The sequence below is a fragment of the Scylla paramamosain genome, chromosome 8 (genome assembly GCF_035594125.1).
Source record: "Scylla paramamosain isolate STU-SP2022 chromosome 8, ASM3559412v1, whole genome shotgun sequence".
Lineage (NCBI taxonomy): Eukaryota > Metazoa > Arthropoda > Malacostraca > Decapoda > Portunidae > Scylla > Scylla paramamosain.
The window spans coordinates 11,653,419-11,676,508 of record NC_087158.1 but is presented as its reverse complement, the minus strand read 5'-3'; the positions used below and the strand labels follow the sequence as shown (position 1 = coordinate 11,676,508).

General features: G+C 39.9%; 2 protein-coding genes across 3 annotated transcripts; one reads left to right on the top strand and one right to left on the bottom strand.

Moving 5' to 3' along the window:
- Positions 1-1,805: 1,805 nt before the first annotated feature.
- LOC135102790 (uncharacterized) lies at positions 1,806-14,508 on the top strand. Its single transcript, XM_064008308.1, has 4 exons — positions 1,806-1,908; positions 11,265-11,453; positions 11,876-12,328; positions 13,066-14,508. Exons 2-4 carry the CDS (start codon positions 11,284-11,286, stop codon positions 13,592-13,594), a joined length of 1,152 nt encoding a protein of 383 aa, XP_063864378.1. The 5' UTR covers positions 1,806-1,908; positions 11,265-11,283; the 3' UTR covers positions 13,595-14,508.
- Positions 14,509-15,775: 1,267 nt separating this feature from the next.
- Positions 15,776-22,507, bottom strand: LOC135102792 (general transcription factor IIH subunit 3-like). 2 transcript variants are annotated; one of them, XM_064008310.1, is made up of 5 exons: positions 22,349-22,507; positions 17,537-17,740; positions 17,102-17,336; positions 16,737-16,891; positions 15,776-16,514 (listed from the first exon to the last, which is right to left on the bottom strand). In XM_064008310.1, exons 2-5 carry the CDS (start codon positions 17,735-17,737, stop codon positions 16,260-16,262), a joined length of 846 nt encoding a protein of 281 aa, XP_063864380.1. In that variant the 5' UTR covers positions 17,738-17,740; positions 22,349-22,507; the 3' UTR covers positions 15,776-16,259. The 2 variants fall into 2 exon arrangements, with proteins under 2 accessions (XP_063864380.1, XP_063864381.1); XM_064008311.1 differs by lacking the exon at positions 22,349-22,507 and adding an exon at positions 19,866-19,915.
- Between the last annotated feature and the right edge of the window lie 583 nt (positions 22,508-23,090).

Here is a 23,090-nt window from a genome sequence, read left to right as displayed (position 1 = left end):
TTGGGATGCCACTATGCACTGCCAAAAAGACGAATCATGCTATTCAAACTTTTCAGGAAGACTACAACCACCACCTAAAGTGTAGTCTTGAGATCACTAAGCATTATTGCCAATCTCTCAAATTCCTTGACTTAATTGAGATAGTCCCCATGACAGGAACTTATCAAACTACTAAAAAATCAAAGAAAAGAATCAGAACTACTACAATAGATTCCTTCTTTTGGAACATCAAGGGGGTATGAAGTGACTATAGTCTGTCACTGAAAGAATGAATTGGTGGCAGGACACATGTGACATATTCAAGTCCAACATGTTACCAGTTAAGCCAAGATGACCAGTGTCAGAGTTTTTTTATCAGCCTTTAATTGTCCTATAACCACACTGCCCTCCAATTTTGAATTATCTGAAAAGAAAAAATGATAATGTTCACAAGGATACAAGAAAAGATAATAGTAACAATTCCCATGAAGTGAGGATTATCCCCTGCACCCCCACTCCTAGTCGAGAAAACCTGAGAAAGAATGAACTCATGACATTCATTACACTCCACCACTACACACACACCACCAGGAGTGAGGATGCAGGGAATACCTTTCACTATCCACATCATCCCTTTGTTATCTAATTTCCTCTGGTTATGGAGCTCTGGATCTTAAGGCATAGGATTATACAGAGGAATGCAGTCTTCTTACAATGAAAATTACAGGGAATGGATGAGGATGTCCCATGTGGAGAGTGTGTACCTAGATACATGAATATGATGTACATAATGTACCTCAGTTAGCACTCCTCTAAAAGCACCCAACTTTGAAAAAGAGCAGTGTAATGTACATGTCACTAATACATTATATGATGTCACTAATACATATATGATATATTAAGGGCTATTAAATAAAGCAACACATTACAAGGAGGACCATTGGTGGTGGAATCTGCACTGTTGACAACCATGAGGAGAGAAACACCATTAGCTTCTTAAAAGAGAAAAAGATGTCCTTGGAGAAGAAACATACCTTGGGGACCACTGAGAAGAAAGATGTCTTGAGAAAAAAAAGATTTGTGGCAGAGATGTGCCTTGGAGAAGAGACAGCAACCTAAGAGAGGAGACCAGTGCCAAGGAGAAGAGGTGGATGACTTGGGAAAGATACCTATGTAAAAAAAAAAAATGAATAAATAAATAAATAAATAAAAAATAGTAATAATAGTAATTATATCTTAATTATTATTATCATTATTATTATTATTATGAAGTCAACTGAATTAAACTAGTTAATAATAATAATAATAATAATAATAATAATAATAATAATAATAATAATAATAAAAGACCTTGAGAGAGCGATTACAAAATGGCACGGAAACTAAAGGGAAAAGGGTGATGTCTTCAAGACACAAGTAATGAGGAGCTTGGGAGAGGAAACAAACCCTGGGGAAGGGGCACATAACTTGAACGATGTCTTTGGAAGGGAGAGGGTGCCAAGGGGAGGAGAGAGATTATTCACCTATGTCTATAGTTACCAAGAAAGGGCTGATATGTGTAATGCAAAGGTGTACTTAATACTTAAAACGAATGTACTCTTCATGCGAGTATACCTGGAAAAAAAAAAAATGCGTACCTTAATTCAAAACTCAAACCCTGCAAACTGAGAGAACATCCTATGATGCCAACTACAAGGACAGCATCACTATCCACCAACTAACTTAACTTCATTCCACTCCCTCTGAAAACATACATCAGGTTATGGAAGCGGATGTGTGTGTGTGTGTGTGTGTGTGTGTGTGTGTGTGTCACCTGCAGGAAAGATTACGCCACAGTGAGCCTCGCCCCCTCACTCAATTCCTGCCCGTTGGACGCCACTGTCTCTCCCCGTTCCTGCCTCGACCCACCGCCGCTCCGTGCACGCCGAGGTGAGAATTAGGCTGGTATTCTGAAACGCTTTGCCCTCCCACCACTGTTATTTTCCAATGCCTCAGAGATGATAAGTCAGGTTTTCAAGAGTCATTATTTTGTTAATAACGTACAAATCTTGTTGATTTGTCATTAGAACCACACACACACACACACACACAAAAAAAAAAAAAAACGCGTAACTTCAACTAAGCCTTCTGAATATAAGGATGGTGAGGCGCAGAAGTGTTTCAGAATATTATGATTAAGGCATTGATTAAAAGTAGCACCAGTTACAACCCATATGTATCTACTTATAAACACGGATGGATATTAAATAAAGGGGGGGGGGGAAAGCGTAGCTCAGTTATATCCCCAATGAATGATACTGGGAACTTCATTTGCATTCACAGTCACGCCTAGTAGTTAAGCCCAAAGCATCGGGAAGTTGATGTAATGGGTTTCCAGATACAATTATTCAGCTATTTCTCGATTTTATTTATCAGTTTCATGTGAAAATATTCAAGTTAGTGGTAATATTCTAATTAACTAATTAACGTTATGTATTTTGTGTGAAAAAGGGATATTGTTAACCTGAGTTATACATGTCTTTTCTTTGATTTCTTTTTTTTTTTTTTTTTTAGTTTACTCGGGTGACTATAGTGTTTGACGTTTGACGTTTGTAAATGGGAACGTTGTTACACGGTGAAAGTTCTGTATGTAGTTGTTTTCTTTTTTTTCTTCTTATCTATTTATTGTCATTTATCGCTTTATATATATATATATATATATATATATATATATATATATATATATATATATATATATATATATATATATATATATATATATATATATATATATATATATATATAAATAAATAAATAAATAAATAAATAAATAAATAAATAAATAAATAAATAAATAAATAAATAAATAAATAAATAAATAAATAAATAAATAAATAAATATATATATATATATATATATATATATATATATATATATATATATATATATATATATATATATATATATATATATATATATATATATATATATATATATATATATACTGATGTGGGAATGTTTTAGTTGACTCGGGTGATCGTACTCTATTAGGTCTGTGTGAAAGGGGGAGTGTTGCATAGTGAAGGAAATTCTGTGTTATTGGAATATGAATGTACGTGCGTGATATGACAGCATGATTACTGCGTATTTGAGGCATCCAGATCGAACGGACAGATTACCAAGCATGTACAACAGATCGCCCAACAACCGCTTAGCGAAGATTTTTTTTTTTTTTTTTTCAGGCTTCCGTTATGAGAACTAAACAGATTCCTGTGGTATTCACGTTAACTAGTTATCATTTCCAATTAGGCTATCTTTTGATTTTATTTCGAAGACGTGAGGTTAGTCAGTAAAAAATGTTGAAAATTATTTATCGTCATATTCAGCGCTGTGCCAAAAAGTAGTTCTTCCCAGTACGTGTGTCTCAAGCATTTCAGAGAGGCCGTGGTAAAGTAATATCTGGCACCCGCAGTTCAGGCATACACTTACGGATGCTTTGAAGGAATGAAATGTGTTCATTATGTGAGGGGATACGTCTCAATATATAAGGAAGGACACACACACCTCGTTGTCCCGGTGTGTTGTGTGTAAGTAGTCTCGGTCCAACCCAAAGATTGGTCAGTATGAGCTCTGAGTTCTTCTCACAAGGGAACTGGCGGCTGTCTCGAGAGAGACTAGCAGCAGACTGTAAAGTGAATACAGACACACACACACACACACTTGTGTACTGATTGTACACTTATTTTTGACACATGCTTCAACTGTTTCCTCTTGATACTGATATCACATTGTTTGCAGACACCACTGCGTCCCCCGAAACACACACACACCACCTTACACCGCTATTACGCAAGTACAGTAAGCAAAAGAGCAATCCACGACTATACAACCAAAACACTAAAACGCAAACAGTATTACGTATTTCTCTGGTAAACTCTGGAACTCCCTGCCTGCTTCTGTATTTCCACCTTCCTATGACTTGAATTCCTTCAAGAGGGAGGTTTCAAGACACTTATTCATCAATTGTTGACCACTGCTTTGACCCTTTTATGGGACTGGCATTTCAGTGGGCATATTTTTTTATTGGATTTTTGTTGCCCTTGGCCAGTGTCCTTCCTACAAAAAAAAAAAAAAAAAAGACTTACTAGAAGCGTGCACGCCTCAGTACAGCGACTTCCACTTGATAATTAATTACGAGTTATACAGTATTCACTTGAAAGAAGGAAAGAAAAGAAAAATTCGTGACAGGAAGAGGATATCACAACGAAAAGGAAAATAAAATATTAAACCCACATACTCTTCACAACCAATGGAAAATATGAGTACATTTATTTAAAAACACGCCCTAAATAATAAATTAGGAAAAATTAAGAGAGAAAATAAGAAAAAATGGCAAACAAGCAGACCATAGTAAACCATCAAATTCTACCAAAAATTAATACACGCCCTTGAAAAAAAAAAAAAAAAGATAAATTACTTAATAAAATCGTGAGAAACAAGCCATAGTTAGCACTAATTCATCATAAGTAACACTTATTAACAAATGAGTTCAGTACGATAGCTACACTATAACAGCACCTAGAGTGACTCACGGCCAGCCAGGTGAGAAGGTGACTCATCCCCAGCGTGAGGTGAGGAGAGGAAGCACCGACTGCCTGGCCACCTCACTAACCGGAAGTGGCGTGTGCGCCAGGGAATGTTGAATGGACGAGGCCGTGCGTTCGGTTGTTCTCTGTCCGGCGGAAAAGTGTATTTTGGCCCCATCATCCTGTTGACTGCTAGGTGAGGAAGGCACTGAAACTGCATTAAGGACGGCGAGGCACAAGGATTCCAAATGTTGGATATCATTCGTTACGACAATTATTTCTATCGTATTTTATCTATTTATCTATTTATTTATTTTTTTTTTTTTTCGCAGTGGAATGAGATGAGCCACATGAAGGTGAAGTGTTTCGTTACGTCGTTGTTTCGTTTTCTGCTTCAGGAGTCTTAACGATTACTTTTTTTTTTTTTTTTGCAAGTAAATAAAAATGATTAAAGGTTACAAATTAAAGAAAAAAAAAAAAAAAAAACAGCTGCCGCTTCCTAAAATGAACTATCCAGAAAAGACTCGGGAGTTAAATACCGTTTTCTGCTTTACGTACATTTTATGCCCGCACTCTTAAAACGCCTCGTTCTCTCATCAGGAGTACTTTCAAAGGCCACAGAGGTAATTAGTCCGGTTCTTATGAGAGTTCTTCTTAATGACGGGACAAAGTCGTTACGCTAGCGATGGAAGCATGAAAACACTCTTAACAATAGCTTCCACTATAGCCTCTTGAAAGTACATAGTGGAAACGAGCGGCACGTTTAAAGTTATAGTCCCGTATTCAGAAACGCTTTGGTCTCTAACCATGACTATTTTCAAAGGCCACAGAGATGATTAGTCGGGTTCTTAGAGTGTTTCTTTTGTTAATAATATAAAACTTTTGTTGATCTGTCACTAAAACCATAAAACACCCTTAGAAATCCGTGTCACTTAAATTAGAGTATTTTGAAAGAGGTGAAGGTGCAGTATAAAAGTTTTTCAGAACATGGTCCATACACATGTCCAGCGCTCGACATAGCGGGGAGTGGTTGATAAGGAAGGGGATAATGCCAAGTTAAAGGGACTACATCGAGACCAGTGGATAAGAATACGCCTTAAAAGGACACAAAGGAGGGTGCTCTGCTTTCTCGTCACCTCAACAGGATGTGCCCTCGAGATGTGTCATAAAAACTACATTCATCGAAAGCCGGCTCACATTAGACGATTTCTTGTTCTATCATTAGACACCCGAATTTTCTTACAATGTTATATCCTTCATTGTTATGTTCGTCCTTTAACATGCATAGCAGTGTAGTAGTGTGGGAAAAGTATAAACAGAAAGGAGGAAAAATATAAAGTTTTATCTTGACTAAGACACTGCTGTATGAAAACAAGTGACTGAAAGGTTATAGGTGAGCATGAGAGTAATCGTCAAGCAGTGAAAGTAACAACACTGTAGCGTCGACCATTTAGGTTCTTAATTCATCACTGTAGGATAGCAAATAATCAAGACCGATAACTGTGGGCTTGTTATATCCATCTAGATCCTCCGTCCTTGCGATGATCGTGCACCAGCATATACAAGTATCAGTGTATCATATTTACTGCGCCACACGGGCCGCATCTCAAACGTTTCTGTGCATTATATTATCTAGACAACATTTGAAAGATTTTAGTGTCTTTATTGTTCTAAAGTCTAGATAATAAAATGCGCCGAAACGTTTGAGGCGAGGCCCTTGCGACGTAGTAGATATGTCCGGTTCAAGTATCAGTGTATCATATCACAATTCAACCAGTGACCCTGCATAGAAACCGGACGAGTTGAGAAGAGCGACAAATTAACCAGGATTCTGCATGTAAAAAGTGGAAAAAGGGAGAGATAATAAGAAAGAATCCAGTGGTTCTTAGAGACCAAACTGCTCCCTTGCCAAGGATGAAGAGCTGCATACACGCTTGTGACAATACACATCACAACAGTAAAATGGAATGGAATTATGGGTAACCTTCTATGTCAAACTACTATATAATTGGAAATTCAACGTCACTGAGTAACATCATTTCCTTTCTTCATAGCACGCAGAGTGGAGGTTACAAGAATGTGGAACAATAAGTTCGATTAGAAGGTTTCTAAATGGCATTAAATTGTTTTTAGGAATAGTTCTACTGTTGCGTATGGATGTTCACGTGGTATTGAATTATGATGAGAATCACGAGTGGTCTTTGTAGTGTCGCAAGGCTTAAGGATTATTTTGAAGACCCACAAAGAATTATTAGTCATGGTCTTCCGAATGTTTTCTGTCATTGTTTCATAATCCTTATTAAACCATCACTAGAGTCATAGAACTACTCTGAAAAATTCAAACAACAATAGCGTATTAAATAATTATAGGACAGCAAAATGTCTATCAATAAGGCCTTATTTATGTTGGCGAGCACTGTAATCAAGGATCTTTATATTGCATGACACAGCTTCCTGAACAGTATTCTCAAACGTTTTGATTACGTTTAACATCAAACGTAAATGACTGATGGTCTCAAGGGTGTTTTCATTATTCTAGTGATAGTTTAGCAAGAATTCTGCACAATTAACGAAAGTACACAAATGTGAAACCAACTAATGATCTGTAGCTGTTGAAAATAGTCCTTATGAGAGAAGAAAGTGTTTAAAATTAAGAATCCCTATTTCCAACATACCTGGCGACTCCGGTGGCGTTTGGTAGCGGCGTCCTGCACTCAGACACAATGCAACCAGCGTGTGTCTTACTTCTGTGCACTGGCAATACTACATAAACCACCACCTACTGGTATTCAAACACCACCCGTTGCCGTCTAAAACATCACCCTCATTTTTTTCTACTGCTGGCACATACGCAAGTCACTATCACAAGGGAAAAACGGATAACTACGGAGCACTTCCACTTCATCTGGACTTTTTCGTATAGGGACAGAGAACCCCTTGTCTCGAGCATGCTGTGCTTCGGAGCCTCTAAAGTAGGGGTTTGCAAACTGAAACACACGAATCCACAGGTGTACTAGAGATAATTTTCAGGGATATTATGCCACGGTTATGTGTATTAAGTCGTGGATTAGTATAACATTCAGCACTTCTTTCAGGAAACTTTTACATCTCGTGAGTGTATTGAGTGTCACGGGGTTTAGTTCATCAGTGTACATGAACTCGAGCTGCTTCGCGAGTTTATACCCCTTGACTGCCATCTTTGTATATTTTACCTTAATCACAAACCACTCGAGATTTTCTCCACAACCACCTCTACACATGATACAGGCTGGATATCGTAAAATCTATTCCCTTCACTTTTTTTTCTGTGTAAGTACTTGTAAATATTTTGTAATGTGCCTTTAGTGCAGTGAATTGCTGTATAACGCAGTGGAAGAGTTCATCATCTTTACCTGAGGCTTGCCCGAAACTCCTAACCTGATATATGAGCACGCCACTGTCTCGCTGCATGTCATTAATTCTGGAAAAGGACCCGTGTACATTAACGACACACTGAGAAACCATTGTTGTATATAAGGAGTTAAGTCAATACATGTGTGTGTGTGTGTGTGTGTGTGTGTGTTGGGGGGGGGGAAGGGGACGCTGCTACACACACACACACACACACACACACACACTCAGTAATAAACTATGACTAATTGATTGACTAACTGACTAACCGACTAACTAACTAGCTTAACTAACTAACCAATTACTTGTAACTAGCTAATTGACTGTCTTAATTGACTGAGTGAATAACGAGATAACTAACTAAATGAATCAATTAATTAAAAGGTAAATAATGTAACAAATAACCAACTAATTAACCAACTGACTCATTAGTGACCTAAAAAGTAATAAACAAGCCAACGAACTTAGACAAACATAGTACCTAAAAACAGGCATGAATCAGAGAAACAGCACACACACACACAATACAAAGCCAAACATGCACAAATACAGTACAGGTCCAGTAAAACACCATATTGGTCCATAAGAAAAAGGAGCATATTCTGAAGCATTTCTGCGCCGCACCTCCACTACATTCAAAAGGCTCTAGTTCAGGTGACATGGGTTTTCAATGGTGTTTATTACGGTTCCAGTGAGGTTAACAAGATTTCTGCATTATAAACAGGAGAAATACTCTTAAGAATCCGGCTAATCATCTCTGTGGCCTTTGAAAATAGTCGTGGTGAGAGAACAAAGTGTTTCAGAATACGGACCAAAGAAAGACTCATGACTTCCCTTCGAGAGCGTGGTGAAAACGTGAGTGGCCTCAATTCTCAGAAGGCCTCCGAGACTCCTTATCAAGCTACATCACCCTGGCATCCTGGCCTTGTTTCCGGCATTTTCAGTGTCAGATGATACCTCTTCACCCTTTAAAAAAACACTATACAGACTCGCCGTGTCCTCATTGAAGAGGGAGGTTGGCAAGTATATGTGATGATTACGTGGGTAGACTTTTTTTGTTGTTGTTGGTGGTGGTGGTGGTGGTTTGGTCGGTTTAGGATGTGATGAATGTTTAAGCAGGCAAGCAGTGTTTAGTGGGATGGCATTACTCTCCACGTTATTACCCATTACTTCATTGTGACGTCTCGAATGCGCTTTACCATACAACCCGTGTCATCTCGCTCGTGGCGCGCGCGCGCACGCGCGCACACACACACACACACACACACACACACACACACACACACACACACACACACACACACACACACACACACACACACACTTGGCAAAATCTTTTATAATGAGGAGATTAACGAGAGAGAGAGAGAGAGAGAGAGAGAGAGAGAGAGAGAGAGTTATTGGAGAAGTTAAAGTTGGAAAAATATCGAAATTTAATTAACAATAAACTTGATCACTACGAAGTTATTTGTTATTTTCGTGGAGAAAGCCCACACATAGTCCTGTTCTGATAATAGCATAGGGAAAATGCATGTAAATAAACGACTGGGGCTCGTATTATGAAACGCTCTGCTCTCTTACAGCGACCATTTATTTTCAAAGATGACAGAGATGATCAGCTGGATTCTCACGAGTTTTCTCCTGTTAATAATGAGGAAATCTTATTAATCTGTCATTAGAACTGTAAAAACACTCTTAAAAACCCGTGTAGCTTAAACCAGAATCTTTTAAAAGTAGTCGCTATGCGGCGCAGAAGTGTTTCAGAATGTAGCCCTAGAAGAGAACACATTATAATATTAACTCCCTAGAATTGTTACCATCAACACATCTACACAACTGTTATCACCAGACAGGATAGGAACTCTTCATCTGCACACTATTTTAGGGGAGCGACAATTCAAGCGTCTCTCTCTCTCTCTCTCTCTCTCTCTCTCTCTCTCTCTCTCTCTCTCTCTCTCTCTCTCTCTCTCTCTCTCTCTCCAAAAATTATATACCTCTGCTCTCTTTATAAACACAAATGCAAGAAAAGTAAGTTTATCATGGGACTTACTGTAAAAGAGCCTCTACAATATACATAGTACACGTGTGCAAGTCGGTTTATACCTATTCCTATGAAATATGTGTTTGGATAATTATTTTTGGCCCTTTTTTTTTTTTTTTGTCCTTGGCCGTTACCACTCCTGCTTTAACAAAAATAAATAAAAAATAAGTAGACAGCAATAGAGGCTCACATGTGGAAGTCTCCTGCGCCAGGTAACAGGTAACAATGGAAAGGGCGCGGCGGACATCATTCCTGGAGAGGATTCGAAGAACGCTGTCCTGTTTCAGTCACTGTTAACGGAATAAGCAGTGTTTGAAGTATGAAATATATATTTGGTGGGAGTCATAATCATCACTTTTACGTACTACTTATTCTGGCGACTTGTTGCACGGTGCATCACAGGAAGAAATGCACGGCTCATTAAAGGACTTCATCTTTAAGAGAGAGAGAGAGAGAGAGAGTGGGGTACCTATAGTGTGTTATAAATATAAGGTTCAATACGCACTGATTCGAAAATATAAACATGGCAAAATATGAAGATCTAAAACTATAGAGACTTGAAAAAAAAAAAAACACTAGTAACAGAATCCTGCTATACTAATAATCTACACATTATAAAAGAAACACTTTGAATGCAATTACTACGTCTTCATTTCTGGGTCTGGGGTTTTCAGGAAGCCTCGTTCTTGTTGAAAGTCGGTCAAAGAAACCCTGAAGCATGATACAGCCTCCTGTTTATCAGCTCCCAAAACACCCACTGGATTGCCTTCCGTTCCCTTCGCGGTAAACAAAACCTTGTGTTCTTTATCACACCAGTTTTTTGTGTTTTTGTCTGTTTACATTCATGAAGCAGGTTCATGAAAGCATGAGGATAGAGATTGTGAGCTATGGGAGTGCGTCGAAAGCAGGGAAGGGCATCCTGTCACTGGTAGATAGCTCATTACGTCATGTCCGAAGGAAGAGCTGAGCTCCCACACCAGAGGAATAAAACGAGGCTACCGGAGCAGTCGCGCCTTTATAGAGAGACAGACAAGGAGGCGGTGAAGTGCCCGCCACACTTGTCACGGAGAACCAGTGCAACAACCATCAGTTCATTCAGACCAAACAGGACGTGAAGACTGAAGCGGGACGGTGAGTCACGTGACGGAGCGGCAAGAAAATTGTATAAATGAGTGTATTGTGTTGCGTGATGATTGCATTACTACGCATACTCTCCGAATTAACAAGTCATAACATTTAATCAGCAACAGCCGTGAATGACATCCAGTGACCAGTCCTTGTCTTGCAGTGAGGTCGTAAACTGTTCGATGACACAGCTCACGCCAAGGCTCGCCTCCACCATGGCGGAGGTGGACGCAGTGCATTGGGTGGTATACCGCAACGTCCTGCCGGTGCTGGTATTTGCGGGCATTATTCTCAACGTGCTCTGTTTGGTGGTGCTGAGTCGTCCAAGCCTCAGGTCAACCAGAGTCGTTTGGTAAGTAAACCTGGACACAGGGAGTGGGAGTGGCATTTACGAGTACCATCACTCACGGTACCTCTTTGGATATTTTTCTTCTGCAGTTTTCCTCATCCGTTTGACAGTAAAATAGGGGAAAAACTAAGACCGACAGATCACTAGCAAGGGCTTTACTAAAACACGTTACGCTGCGCGAGGTTCGCATACACGTACAAGCCGGGAAGAAACCGTATCTTACCAGTTTGCTGAATACATCCCACACTTGTTCTTTGTACTGTTGTAAAAGATTTCATGTGACAAGGAGAGTAAATGGGAAAGAAAATAACATTCATCGTATCAGTAAGTCAGTTGGTACTGTTTCAAACGCAAGGAAAGAGGAGGAAGAGGGTTAGGAATGACTCGTGCATGCGCAGTCTTACCATCCACGTCTTCTTCCACAGGTACTTCCTGGCCCTGGCCTCCTCAGACCTGTTGGTGTGCGTCTTCCATATCCCCGTCATCACCACTATCACGGGATGCACCTTTTCCTCTTATGGCGAGGCCTACTACTTCACACACTTCGGCTGGACGATGATCGGTGTGTGTCAGTCATTCGGAACCTACGTCATTGTGTGGCTGTCCTTGGATCGCTTCATTGCCGTGTGGATGTACGAAATTTACCCAAAGATCCAGCAGCGACCCCATGTCAAGAGGAACAGGCTGCTGGCCACGGCGATGGCTTGCATCACCTTCCACTTGGTCTATATGGTCCTGGCTGATCTGACCTGTTCCACCGAAGATGAAGGAGACGAGGAGTGCACGCGAGGACACTGGATCAGCGTGAGCGGCTATCAGTACCAGTTTGAGAAGACGTGGCACAAGGTGTACTGCGTCATATACGGCCTCTTCATTAGGTGAGTGTGAGGGACATACTCACTCAATATCTGTACTACTCAAGTTCACAGAGAAAATACATATATAGTTTGTATAATTGTTGAAAAGTGAAGACCAGCACTGCCACAGTGATTGTCAGTTTGTTTAATTTTACTGGAATATGCAACAATTTATATCACTAAAAGCACTGTACAAACCACATACACCCCATAAGAAAGAAAAGGAATATATTCTCCTCTGTCAAGCTTGTCTAATGTAGAGTTCTCACAGTGCTTTGTAATTCAGGAATGATGTGGCAAATAACGGTGAATTATTTGGTAGATGAGCCTGAGATACCTATTTCATCCACAAGCCTGCACATATCTGCAGTGTGCAATGGGATGCTGACTAATGACACATAACTGCAGTCATGTGTCATTAGTGAGGATCTCGCCAATTACTTATCTTACTCCTGGACTGTGGGCTGGGCTGTCTGGACAATGTTCCCCTGTGCAGTGACTGCAAAGCATACAACAGTGGCTATCAGTTGTCTGAACAAACTCTTGGGCAAAATAGTTCAGTGACTAATGCTAGGACATGATGCTTGTACAAGATGTTACCTGCATGAATGAATTGGATAACTCATTGATTCATTACTTATTATTTCACATGTTAAAACTCATTCAATACACTATATGTATTTATTTTATTGAGGAGCATTTGGCGAGGAACTCAGATAAGAACAAAACATTACTAAAACTGCTTACTATCTCTGCAGGTGGTTCCCGGGCTGCCTGCTGATCTTTTTCAATGCCAGCTTGGTGGTGGGCATAGTGCAGGGCCGCGTCAACCTCCCTGTGGGCATCAAGACACCAGGCAGGAGTGGGGAGCGTAAACTTGTCATCATCACCATTGCCATCACTGCCTCCTACATCCTGTTCACATTCCCTATCATGATCTACATCACTGGCTTTGCGGAGGCACTCCCAGACCGGTGTGGAGGCAACCACCCCAAGGAGGTATTAAGGGCAGTGGGCAACACACTGCAGCTGCTGGAGCATGTCATCCACATTGCCTTCCTGGTGGGACTCAACAGCCGCTTCAGAAAAGAACTTAAGATCCTATTGCGACTTGAAAAAAGAGCAGATGATGACTACTGCCACGAGCAAGATGGCGAGAAAGAGGAACCAAAGAGTAGGAGCAAATTGGCACCACCTCATTCCTTCAATACACACTCCACTACCCCAACACCACCTACCCTAACACAAGACCTGAGCCTCAGCACTGCTGATGTTGCTGTATTATAAGACAGGAAGCAACACAAGGTGGCTCAGTGCAATGTGAAGAGCCTTTTAAACTCCCATTCACTCTGCTGCTGAGTGTACTGGGCAGCAGCAGTACATCAAAGAAATACAAACTGCTACCACTTAGTATTCTAAGTAGTGTTGTGGCATTCGTAGTCTTCTGAACTGTGCAAAGACAACCTTAATTTACCAAATGTCTTATAACAAAAGCAACCAAAAGGTAAAACAGCATTACATATACCTGAGTGGGTTGCTGGTTGTTTATCCCTTGAATGTTGATAAAAAATTCGTCAAATATGGTATCATAATTTTTCAGATGACATACGGAAACTTTTGATGTACTGTGAATGTGGGAGACTCCCTGAAATACAGGAGACCCATAACATAGATGGCATCCTGATGCATCTGTGGAAGTGAACAGCTACACCTCATTCCAGGTGCAAGATGTGTCCAGGAAGTCTGAGAGATATTCTCTTTCCCCACCAAAATACTTATTTATTCAGGAGATACACCAGTTGGACTATTTTTCCAGCATATCTCCACAGGAATGTCTCACATGAGAAAAATTTCATCCCCCTTGGTCAGAATGCCCTGACCCTCATGGTGGTGCCACCATTGGGTCACTGGACTAAATACTCATAAGGGCCAAAAGCTCATCACCAGTCTGTAACATGTACTATATAAGTTTGTAAAAAAATATATTTTTTTACACAAAACAAAAACAAAAACAAAAAATAAATAAATAAATAAATAAAAAAAATAAATAAAACTTGAATGAGAGCATTTAATACAAATATTTGTAATGATGCCATGAAATAACAATTTATGGTCCAAATATAAAATGTTTTGTGCAGTATTGTTGCAGTACAGCTTGTATAACTATTTAATGAAAATAAATCACATTTCAAAGGACAAAATATGAGTCTTCATGATATGTTCACCAAGCATGTCTAGGAATTCTGGGATGATTGGAACACAGTTCTGCTGTGTCTCAGAGTTCATGCCAGGCTGCTGTATTGATCTCAACTTCAGTATAAACATTGTCAATATCACAGTTTTACTTTTATACACTGTACTCAAGACAGTATGCAATGTACACAATCCTTTCTCACCACATTTTAGTCAGTATACAGAAGTCCAGGATTTGTATCACCATGAGTAATGCCTTCAAGCTTGCTGCCACTCAGGCTGTCATCATTTTTGTTCTGAGGTTGGTCTGAACAGGTGACTGGCATGAATAGTCACCTCCATGACCACTAATGATCAAGCACAAGCTAACAAAGCTATACCTTACAGCCTTGTTCAGACTGCCTCACCTTTTTAATGAAGCCTCAATATTCCAACTGGCCAGGTAACACAGCATAGTCTAGAGAAGTTTTGCACTGAAATGCCAATACTCACTCAACAAAGATATTATGGAAGTAAGCAAGAACTGTAACTTTATATTCTGGCAAGAAAGAAAATATCACTCTTCTTTTCTGTTACCTCTGTGTATGAGAGCAAGATATGGGGATATGGGGAAAAAAAGTCTAGCCATCCCTTCTAGATGGTATAGTGCAAAAGATCAAACTAATGATTTAAAAAATCTGAAATAAAGTGAGTTCATCCTCATAACTGTCCAGAAGATACTTAATTGGTGAGGCAAATTCCTATTCCCTGATAGTCAAAACTGAATAAATCAAACTATTTATTAAATGGCTGGTGGCTCTAAATAAATGTTTTATGATCACTAACCTCTCATTTTTGCCTTGCCATTTTGTGATCTTTGCTTGCTGTGTGTTATTGGCAACAATAACAAGTCATATAAATCATTCTCCATGTACAGTCCCATGGTTCCTTTGTCAGCCAGTCTATCCATGCCCCTATTCTTTACTTCCCATCTTCATCTATCCTCATTCATGGCATACTAGTACATGGTGGGCAATGTGGTCTGGCAGTGAGGAGGTAATAGGTTGGAGCATGGACAAATGAAAGGGACATGCACCTGTAACAACTTTCCCTTCCTCAGTGTTCCTCCGTAATTCTCCCACACACCACTACTGTCATCACTCTCACCATCACTTATCAACAACAGTCAATAATATCATTACTTTCTGTCAATCCTCTGTAACATCTTCATTATTAACATCATCAGCACCATCATCCTCATCTTCACTCCCATTTCCCCAAGCTCAAAGAACTGTGTGAATTAATTAATATCAGTTTATTATAAAATGGAAATATAAAATTGGAGAACAAGAAGTCACTTAAATGGTTGCTGTAAAACAATTTTCTTAACCTCCCTTGACCTGAGGCTCTTTTGTATTTATCTTGCTCACACACTGCTGGCATGGGTGACAGGCATACATATAGTGGTGTATGAGACCCAGTTACCTACCACACTACATACAGTAGTTATTACCAATAAATAACACTTCAATCATTCCAAGAAACTATTATCTGAACTTAGGCTGTGAGACTCCCCCAGCTCAACACTGTACCCCATGCATCACTTCCAACACACCATTAGGCATTGCCATGACTTGAGAGGAATGACAATTTGCCATGAGTAATATAAAGTACTCTCCTTCCACCATTCAGTTCTTGCTCCTCTTAACCTTTCCACTAAAGGAAGGCAATGCTCTGCTTCTACCACTTCATCGTCCCTCTCATTTCTTTAAGCCCCACTTCACTTTTTCTTCTTACTCAGACGAACAAGAGGCCGATCAGTCTGGAAGATAACATTGCAGGTGGTGCAGAGTGGCACAGCCTTGCAGTAGACAGAGAGGCAATTGGAGCACACACTGGCCATATCCACTAGTGTGCGGTGGCAAAAGCAGGCGGCACGGTAATCCACTGTGTCAGGTGGTGGAGCGTTCATCTTCCTGCGAGTAGCTGGGCCGCAGTGGTACATGAGCAGCAGTGTCTGGAGGAGCTCTGTCACCTGTTGGGGTTAGAGAAGCAGGAACAGGTCAGGGAAGTGAGTCAAATGTCAATTTATGCATCGATAAACTTTCACTCTACAAAAATAAACACAATGTTATGTATCATTTAAATTTTCATTAGGTATACAGTATACTTATACCAATTTCCTTTTATTGGGCTTTCTCAGGCAAAAACTGTTACTTATGTTTGTCTGTCAATGTGTGTGTGTTACTACACCCACCTGTCGCACACAGTGGTAGGTACCCCCTGTGATGTCAGCGCCTTGCTGCAAGAGGCCGCACTCACCCCCCACAACACACACGTCAACCGGCGTCGACATCTTCTGTGCCGTCAGGTAAGCATTGATGTAGGTGAGGTACTGGCTCCCAGTATCCGCTGGGAAAATGGACAAAGACCTGAACAATCTCAATTGCCTAAATAATTTCATTCTTCTTTATTTACCAAATGGTATTGAATGAGATTATAAAATGAATGAGAGAAAATTTCTACAGCACGGTACTTTTGAAATTCACTGTTAGAGAGCAATTTTTGATAATATATATATACTTCCATTTTGTCACATCTATTACTCGATGTCACACTTACATGATATTTTTAGCACTAACAGTCTGGATTGCAGCTTCTTCGTTAGAACCTCCTCAGTCTCCCGTCTCTTGATGTAGAGAAGTCCCCTGCCCATGGCCCCAGAGAGGAGGGACTCACTCTGCTCTGAATGCATGGGACTGGCCCCTGCTGCCACAGCCATGGTCTTGAGGCCTCTCTCAATGGCTCGGTCTACTTGACCTAACATCTCCAGCCGACCATCCCTTTGTCTCTCAACCTGCAATAAAATTTGGTGATTAAACACTACATAAAACATACTCATTTACTGTGGCTGTTTGTGAAGGTCATATATGTTCTAAGTTTTTCTCAGTTTGATTAATTTATTAAAATTTCCTTACAATTTGAATAAACCAATTAGTATCTATGCAAATGGAGTCTCATAAGGGGTTCATATGACACTGAAATCACAGCACTCACCCCATCACCATCACAGCTTGGATATAGGAACCTTGACTCCAGGTGGTTGGCCGCAAGGACCCCTAGGGAGTTTCGGACGTTGGCAGCCAAGTGCAGGTTAGCAAAGGCGACAACAGCATTGAGGTATGTGTGAGCATCATGCTCAGCTAGCTGGGGGTGCATGTCCACCACCATCACAAGCAGACAGCCTTCCTCCGTCATGGTCTGGGTGGGACAGGGAAAGGTTACAGTTCAACACAGTAAACTGGTATGAATGAATGTTCTGTAATGTAATCATACTTTTTTTATACATATATAGGAGGGACACTGGCCAAGAGCAAGAAAAATCCAATAAAAAAAATATAAAAGCTCACTGAGATGCCAGTCCCAGAAAAGGGTCCAAAGCAGTAGGCAAAAATTGAAGGATAAGTGTCTTGAATCCTCCCTCTTGAAGGAATTCAAGTCATAGGAAGGTGGAAATACAGAAGTTTGCAGGGAGTTCCAGAGTTTACCACAGAAAGGGATGAATGATTGAGAATACTGGTTAACTCTTTCATGAGAGATGGACAGAATAGGGGTGAGAGAAAGATCTTGTGCAGTGAGGCCACAGGAGGAGGGGAGGCATGCAGTTAGCAAGATCAGAAGAGCAGTTAGCATGAAAATAGCAGTAGAAGACAGCTAGAGATGCAACACTGCGGCGATGAGAGAAAGGTCGAAGACAGTCAGATAGAAGAGAGGAACTGATGAGACGAAAAGCTTTTGATTCCACCCTGTCTAGAAAAGCAGTATGAGTGGAACCCCCCCCCCCCCCGCCCCCAGACATGTGAAGCATACTCTATACATGGATGGATGAGGCCCTTGTACAGAGTTAGCAGGTGGGGAGGTGAGAAAAACTGACGGAGATGTCTCAGAACGCATAACTTCACAGAAGCTGTTTTAGCTAGAGATGAGATGTGAAGTTCCCAGTTCAGATTATAAATAAAGGACAGACTGAGGATGTTCAATGTGGAAGAGGGGGAGAGTTGAGTATCACTGAAGAGGGGATAGTTGTCTGGAAGGTTGTGTCGAGTTGATAGATGGAGGAATTGAGTTTTTGAGACTTTGAACAATACCATGTTTGCTCTGTCCCAATCAGAAATTTTAGAAAGATCAGAAGTCAGGCATTCTGTGGCTTCCCTACATGAAATGTTTACTTCCTGAAGTGTTGGATGTCTATGAAAAGACGTGGAAAAGTGCAGGGTGGTATCATCAGCGTAGGAGTGGATAGGACAAGAAGTTTGGTTTAGAAGGCCATTGATGAATAATAAGAAGAGAGTGGGTGACAGAACAGAACCCTGAGGAACACCACTGTTAATAGATTTAGGAGAAGAACAGTGACTGTCTACCACAGCAGCAATAGAACAGTCAGAAAGGAAACTTGAGATGAAGTTACAGAGAGAAGGATAAAAGCCGTAGGAGGGTAGTTTGGAAATTAAAGTTTTGTGCCAGACTCTATCAAAAGCTTTTGATATATCAAAGGCAACAGCAAAAGTTTCACCAAAATCTCTAAAAAGACGATGACCAAGACTCAGTAAGGAAAGCCAGATCACCAGTAGAGCAGCCTTGACAGAACCCATACTGGTGATCAGATAGAAGGTTGTGAAGTGATAGATGTTTAAGAATCTTCCTGTTGAGGACAGATTAAAAAACTTTAGATAGGCAGGAAATTAAAGCAATAGGACAGTAATTTGAGGGATTAGGACAATCACCCTTTTTTACGAACAGGCTGAATGTAGGCAAACTTCCAGCAAGAAGGAAAGGTAGATGTTGACAGACAGAGTTGAAAGAGTTTGACTAGGCAAGGTGCCTGCATGGAGGCACAGTTTCGGAGAACAACAGGAAGGACATCATCAGGTCCATAAGCCTTCTGAGGGTTTAGGCCAGTTAGGGCATGGGAAAACATCATTGCGAAGAATTTTAATAGGTGGCATGAAGTAGTCAGAGGGTGGAGGAGAGGGAGGAACAAGCCCTGAATCATCCAAGGTAAAGTTTTTAGCAAAGGTCTGAGCAAAGAGTTCAGCTTTAGAGATAGACGTCATAGCAGTGGTGCCATCTGGTTGAAATAAAGGAGGGAAAGAAGAAGAAGCAAAGTTATTGAAGAAATTTTTGGCTAGATGCCAGAAGTCAGGAGGGGATTTAGATCTTGAAAAATTTTGACACTTTCTATTAATGAAGGAGTTTTTGGCTAGTTGGAGAACAGACTTGGCAGGCAGTCTGTCCTCCAACAGCTAGAAAGGCCAAATCAGAACATACAACTTAATGCCAACTGTAACATTATGGGCTTAACCAGACTGTGGCTGTTAACCAGTACCTGAGGAAATGCAGCAAATCAGCAGATCCTGAAGAAGATTGACAACTGGAATAACCTGCCAGAACTTCAGTGTATGATGATTGTAGTTTTAATAAAGAATAATAAAGATTTTCTTTGTGATGCCATAATTAATTATTGCTAACTAGTGGTAACTAACTCTTTAGAACATAAGAACATAAGAAATACGGGACGTTGCAAGAAGTGACCAGGCTTACATACATACATTTTATACAGGCAGTCCCTGTATGAAATATACCTACCTATTTCCACCTATCATTCCCATCCATAAACCCGTCTAATCTTCTCTTAAAGCTCCCTAATGTCTTAGCACTAACAACATGATTACTGAGTCTGTTTCACTCATCTACCATTCTATTTGAGAACCAATTTCTTCCTATCTTTCTTAAACCTAAATTTTTCAAGCTTGTTCTATCCTGGTTGCTGATCCTAAGAATTTTGCTTACATCCCTCTTGTTATAACCCTTATACCACTTAAAGACTTCTATCAGGTCCCTTCTTAATCTATGTCTCTCTAAAGAATGTAAATTTAACAGCTTCAATCTGGCCTCATAAGGAATTTGGTGAAAAAGAGTTCCATTTTTTACAAGAGTTTGTGCATTAAGACTAGAAAGTTGCTCCATTCAGACTAGGATGGCAGTGCAATTGGTCTGGTTCATTCAGACTAAAGCTGACCCTACACAATCAATATTATTGTGCAATATTCCATAATGTACAATATTACTGACAGTGAAGGGGCAGTACTGAGGAATGACACAATATAATGAAGACATCAAAAATATTGCACAATAAAAATGAGTCAATATACTGTGTCAATAATACTGATAGTGTAGGGTCCACTTAAGTAGTTGGTGCATTCGGACCACAAAGTTGATGCATTCACACTAGACTGGCAGTGCATCTGGTCTGGTGCATTCAGGCAATGGTGCTTTATGTCCAGTACTCCCCACAAAGAGTGAAAGAAACTGTGAGGTAAAAGCATGTGTTGTACTGATGTATTTTTTTCTTTGTTTGTTTGTTTGTTTGTTTGTTTGTTTTTTAACAAGTGGAGCTCGGGCCAAGGGCAATGAAAATACTGAAAAAACCACTGAAGGTGCTAGTCCCTAAACAGTGCAGTCAAAAAAATTATCTTCTATAAAAATACATGAATGTGAGACATTAACTCAGCTTAACAATACCAATTAAATGCAGTTGCACTATACCAATTTAACTTGGAAACGTGGATAATATTGAAATCACATTAATGTTTTCATATAAGGACTGGATTATGTTGGGTTAGTTTTGATTTGATTTAGATTCAATAAGTTAATTAATTCCACTGGTGATCCATTCATTGTGTAGATAACAATTTGGTATTATTGCAGTTTCAATTAATACACTGTATGTAACTATAGGCCTTCACAAGGTCTATGCCTCACTGTTTGAAGCATTTCTAGCTCAATTTTACCCTGTTGGAAATTAATAATAACTTCAGATAAGAATTTTGAAAGTTTAAGTCAATTCTAGCTTAGATCCACCTTCAGTCATCTCTCATAGGATACTGAATATGTTCATATATTTGTTATCAATGGTGCACATGCTCAGTGTTGACATGACATTGAGTCGTGTGTTAAGACCTATGATGACGTGGGGTTACCTGCTGTGAATCAGGTCACACAAATTTGTCAATCACTTATAGGCACATATGTTTAGAGGAAAGAAATCCTGGGACTATCTATGCTGCATCAGTTTGACCATAGCTACAGAAGAGATGTGTGCTGGGTGTGAATATATGAACTGGCAGTTTACTGCCAGTTTTCTCAACTTCTAAAGGTATTTTTTGTTAAGTAATTACTGTTGGTATGTAATGATGCTGATAGAATGCAGGCTACAAAATGTTATAGGGGGTTATGTAAGGTTCATTTAGGTTAGGTAATGTTAGGTTAAGTTATGTTGGGTAATGTAATGTTCAGTTAGGTAATGTAATTTTAGGTTAGGTTAGTGACCTTAAAGGAGCGTCCAGGGGAGGGGGGGGCTTCCCCCTCTGGACGCTCCTCCCCCTGGATGCTCTGGTTAAGTTAGACTGGTTACATTGCGTTAGGATAGCCTAGAAATTTCCCGTTTTCGAAATATGCCGTTTATCATCCTTGGAGTTTTTTTTAAAATGAATGAGAAAAAAAAAAAAGCCTCATTTTGGGTTTCAACACCCAAAAACCCAGCATTCCCACCAGTCCCCTATGCTTGTTGGCTGTACTAAAAGAGATAAAGAGGATGGGAGTAATGATTGAAAAGGCAAATTTACCAACAATTTGAAAAAAGACCATATTTTGGCCTAGAAATTAGTACCCTAATGATATTTACATCATCACCGCAGCACTACACGAATGAAAACACCATAACCATTTCTAGATTTTGCGTAATTTCGTGAATGACGCTTTTTCTTGCGTCATTCATGATATTACGCCAGTCACATAGATTGTTCTTACCGAGCCTTAAGTTCACACAGTTACAGGGGGAAGCGGCGAGGTAGTGTTGACGTCGCTTAGAACACAAGAGCGGAGTGAATGAAAAACTGATGGTGTCGTGCCAAATAGCCCCCACAGTCAAAATTGCTCACGGGAACAATTTCGACAGGAATAAACATTTGTATGGAGTTATATTGACAATTAGTAGTAATCGGGGACTACACATCGAAACAAGTGCCGCTGTGTTGTCTTTGGAATATATTAGTATAGAAATGGAGCAAGAAAACAAGATTAACGAATGATAATACAGTACCGAAACTTATTCCCTTTCCTATCACCATGTTTTATATTCATATTTTTTAATGTTTTTGTTGTTGTTTTTTTCTCTCTCAAGTTCATGCACCCTTCTGGGAGCTTTTGAGAAATTTATGTACCATGTTTTATGTTCATGTATTATTTTTTTTCACGTATTATCAACTGAATTATGGAGACCGTATGGCACTATGTTTAGAATATAGTGACTACTGAGGCTGTATACTTTATACCAGGATGCGGGATAGAAAAAGCATTAAGTTGGGTAGTGCAAAACTGCGAAACACCGGAATTCATTAAGGACATCAGACAGACAAGGGGGGGAGTGGCGCGAGAGAGGGAGGAGAGGCGAGGAGTGGAAGGGAAGTTAGGGATAAGGAGGAAGAGGTATGAGAGCCTATGGGAAACACACACACACACACACACACACACACACACAAGCAGCAACAAC

Bases quoted from the DNA above. Each gene is read 5' to 3' on its own strand.
- LOC135102790 (XM_064008308.1), top strand. From the start codon at position 11,284: ATGACACAGCTCACGCCAAGGCTCGCCTCCACCATGGCGGAGGTGGAC. The intron at 11,454-11,875 runs GTAAGTAAACCT...CTTCTTCCACAG, and splicing joins AGGTCAACCAGAGTCGTTTG to GTACTTCCTGGCCCTGGCCT. The intron at 12,329-13,065 runs GTGAGTGTGAGG...CTATCTCTGCAG, and splicing joins ATATACGGCCTCTTCATTAG to GTGGTTCCCGGGCTGCCTGC.
- LOC135102792 (XM_064008310.1), bottom strand. From the start codon at position 17,737: ATGACGGAGGAAGGCTGTCTGCTTGTGATGGTGGTGGACATGCACCCC. The intron at 17,337-17,536 runs GTGAGTGCTGTG...ATTTTATTGCAG, and splicing joins CAAGCTGTGATGGTGATGGG to GTTGAGAGACAAAGGGATGG. The intron at 16,515-16,736 runs GTGGGTGTAGTA...TAACCCCAACAG, and splicing joins CCTACCACTGTGTGCGACAG to GTGACAGAGCTCCTCCAGAC.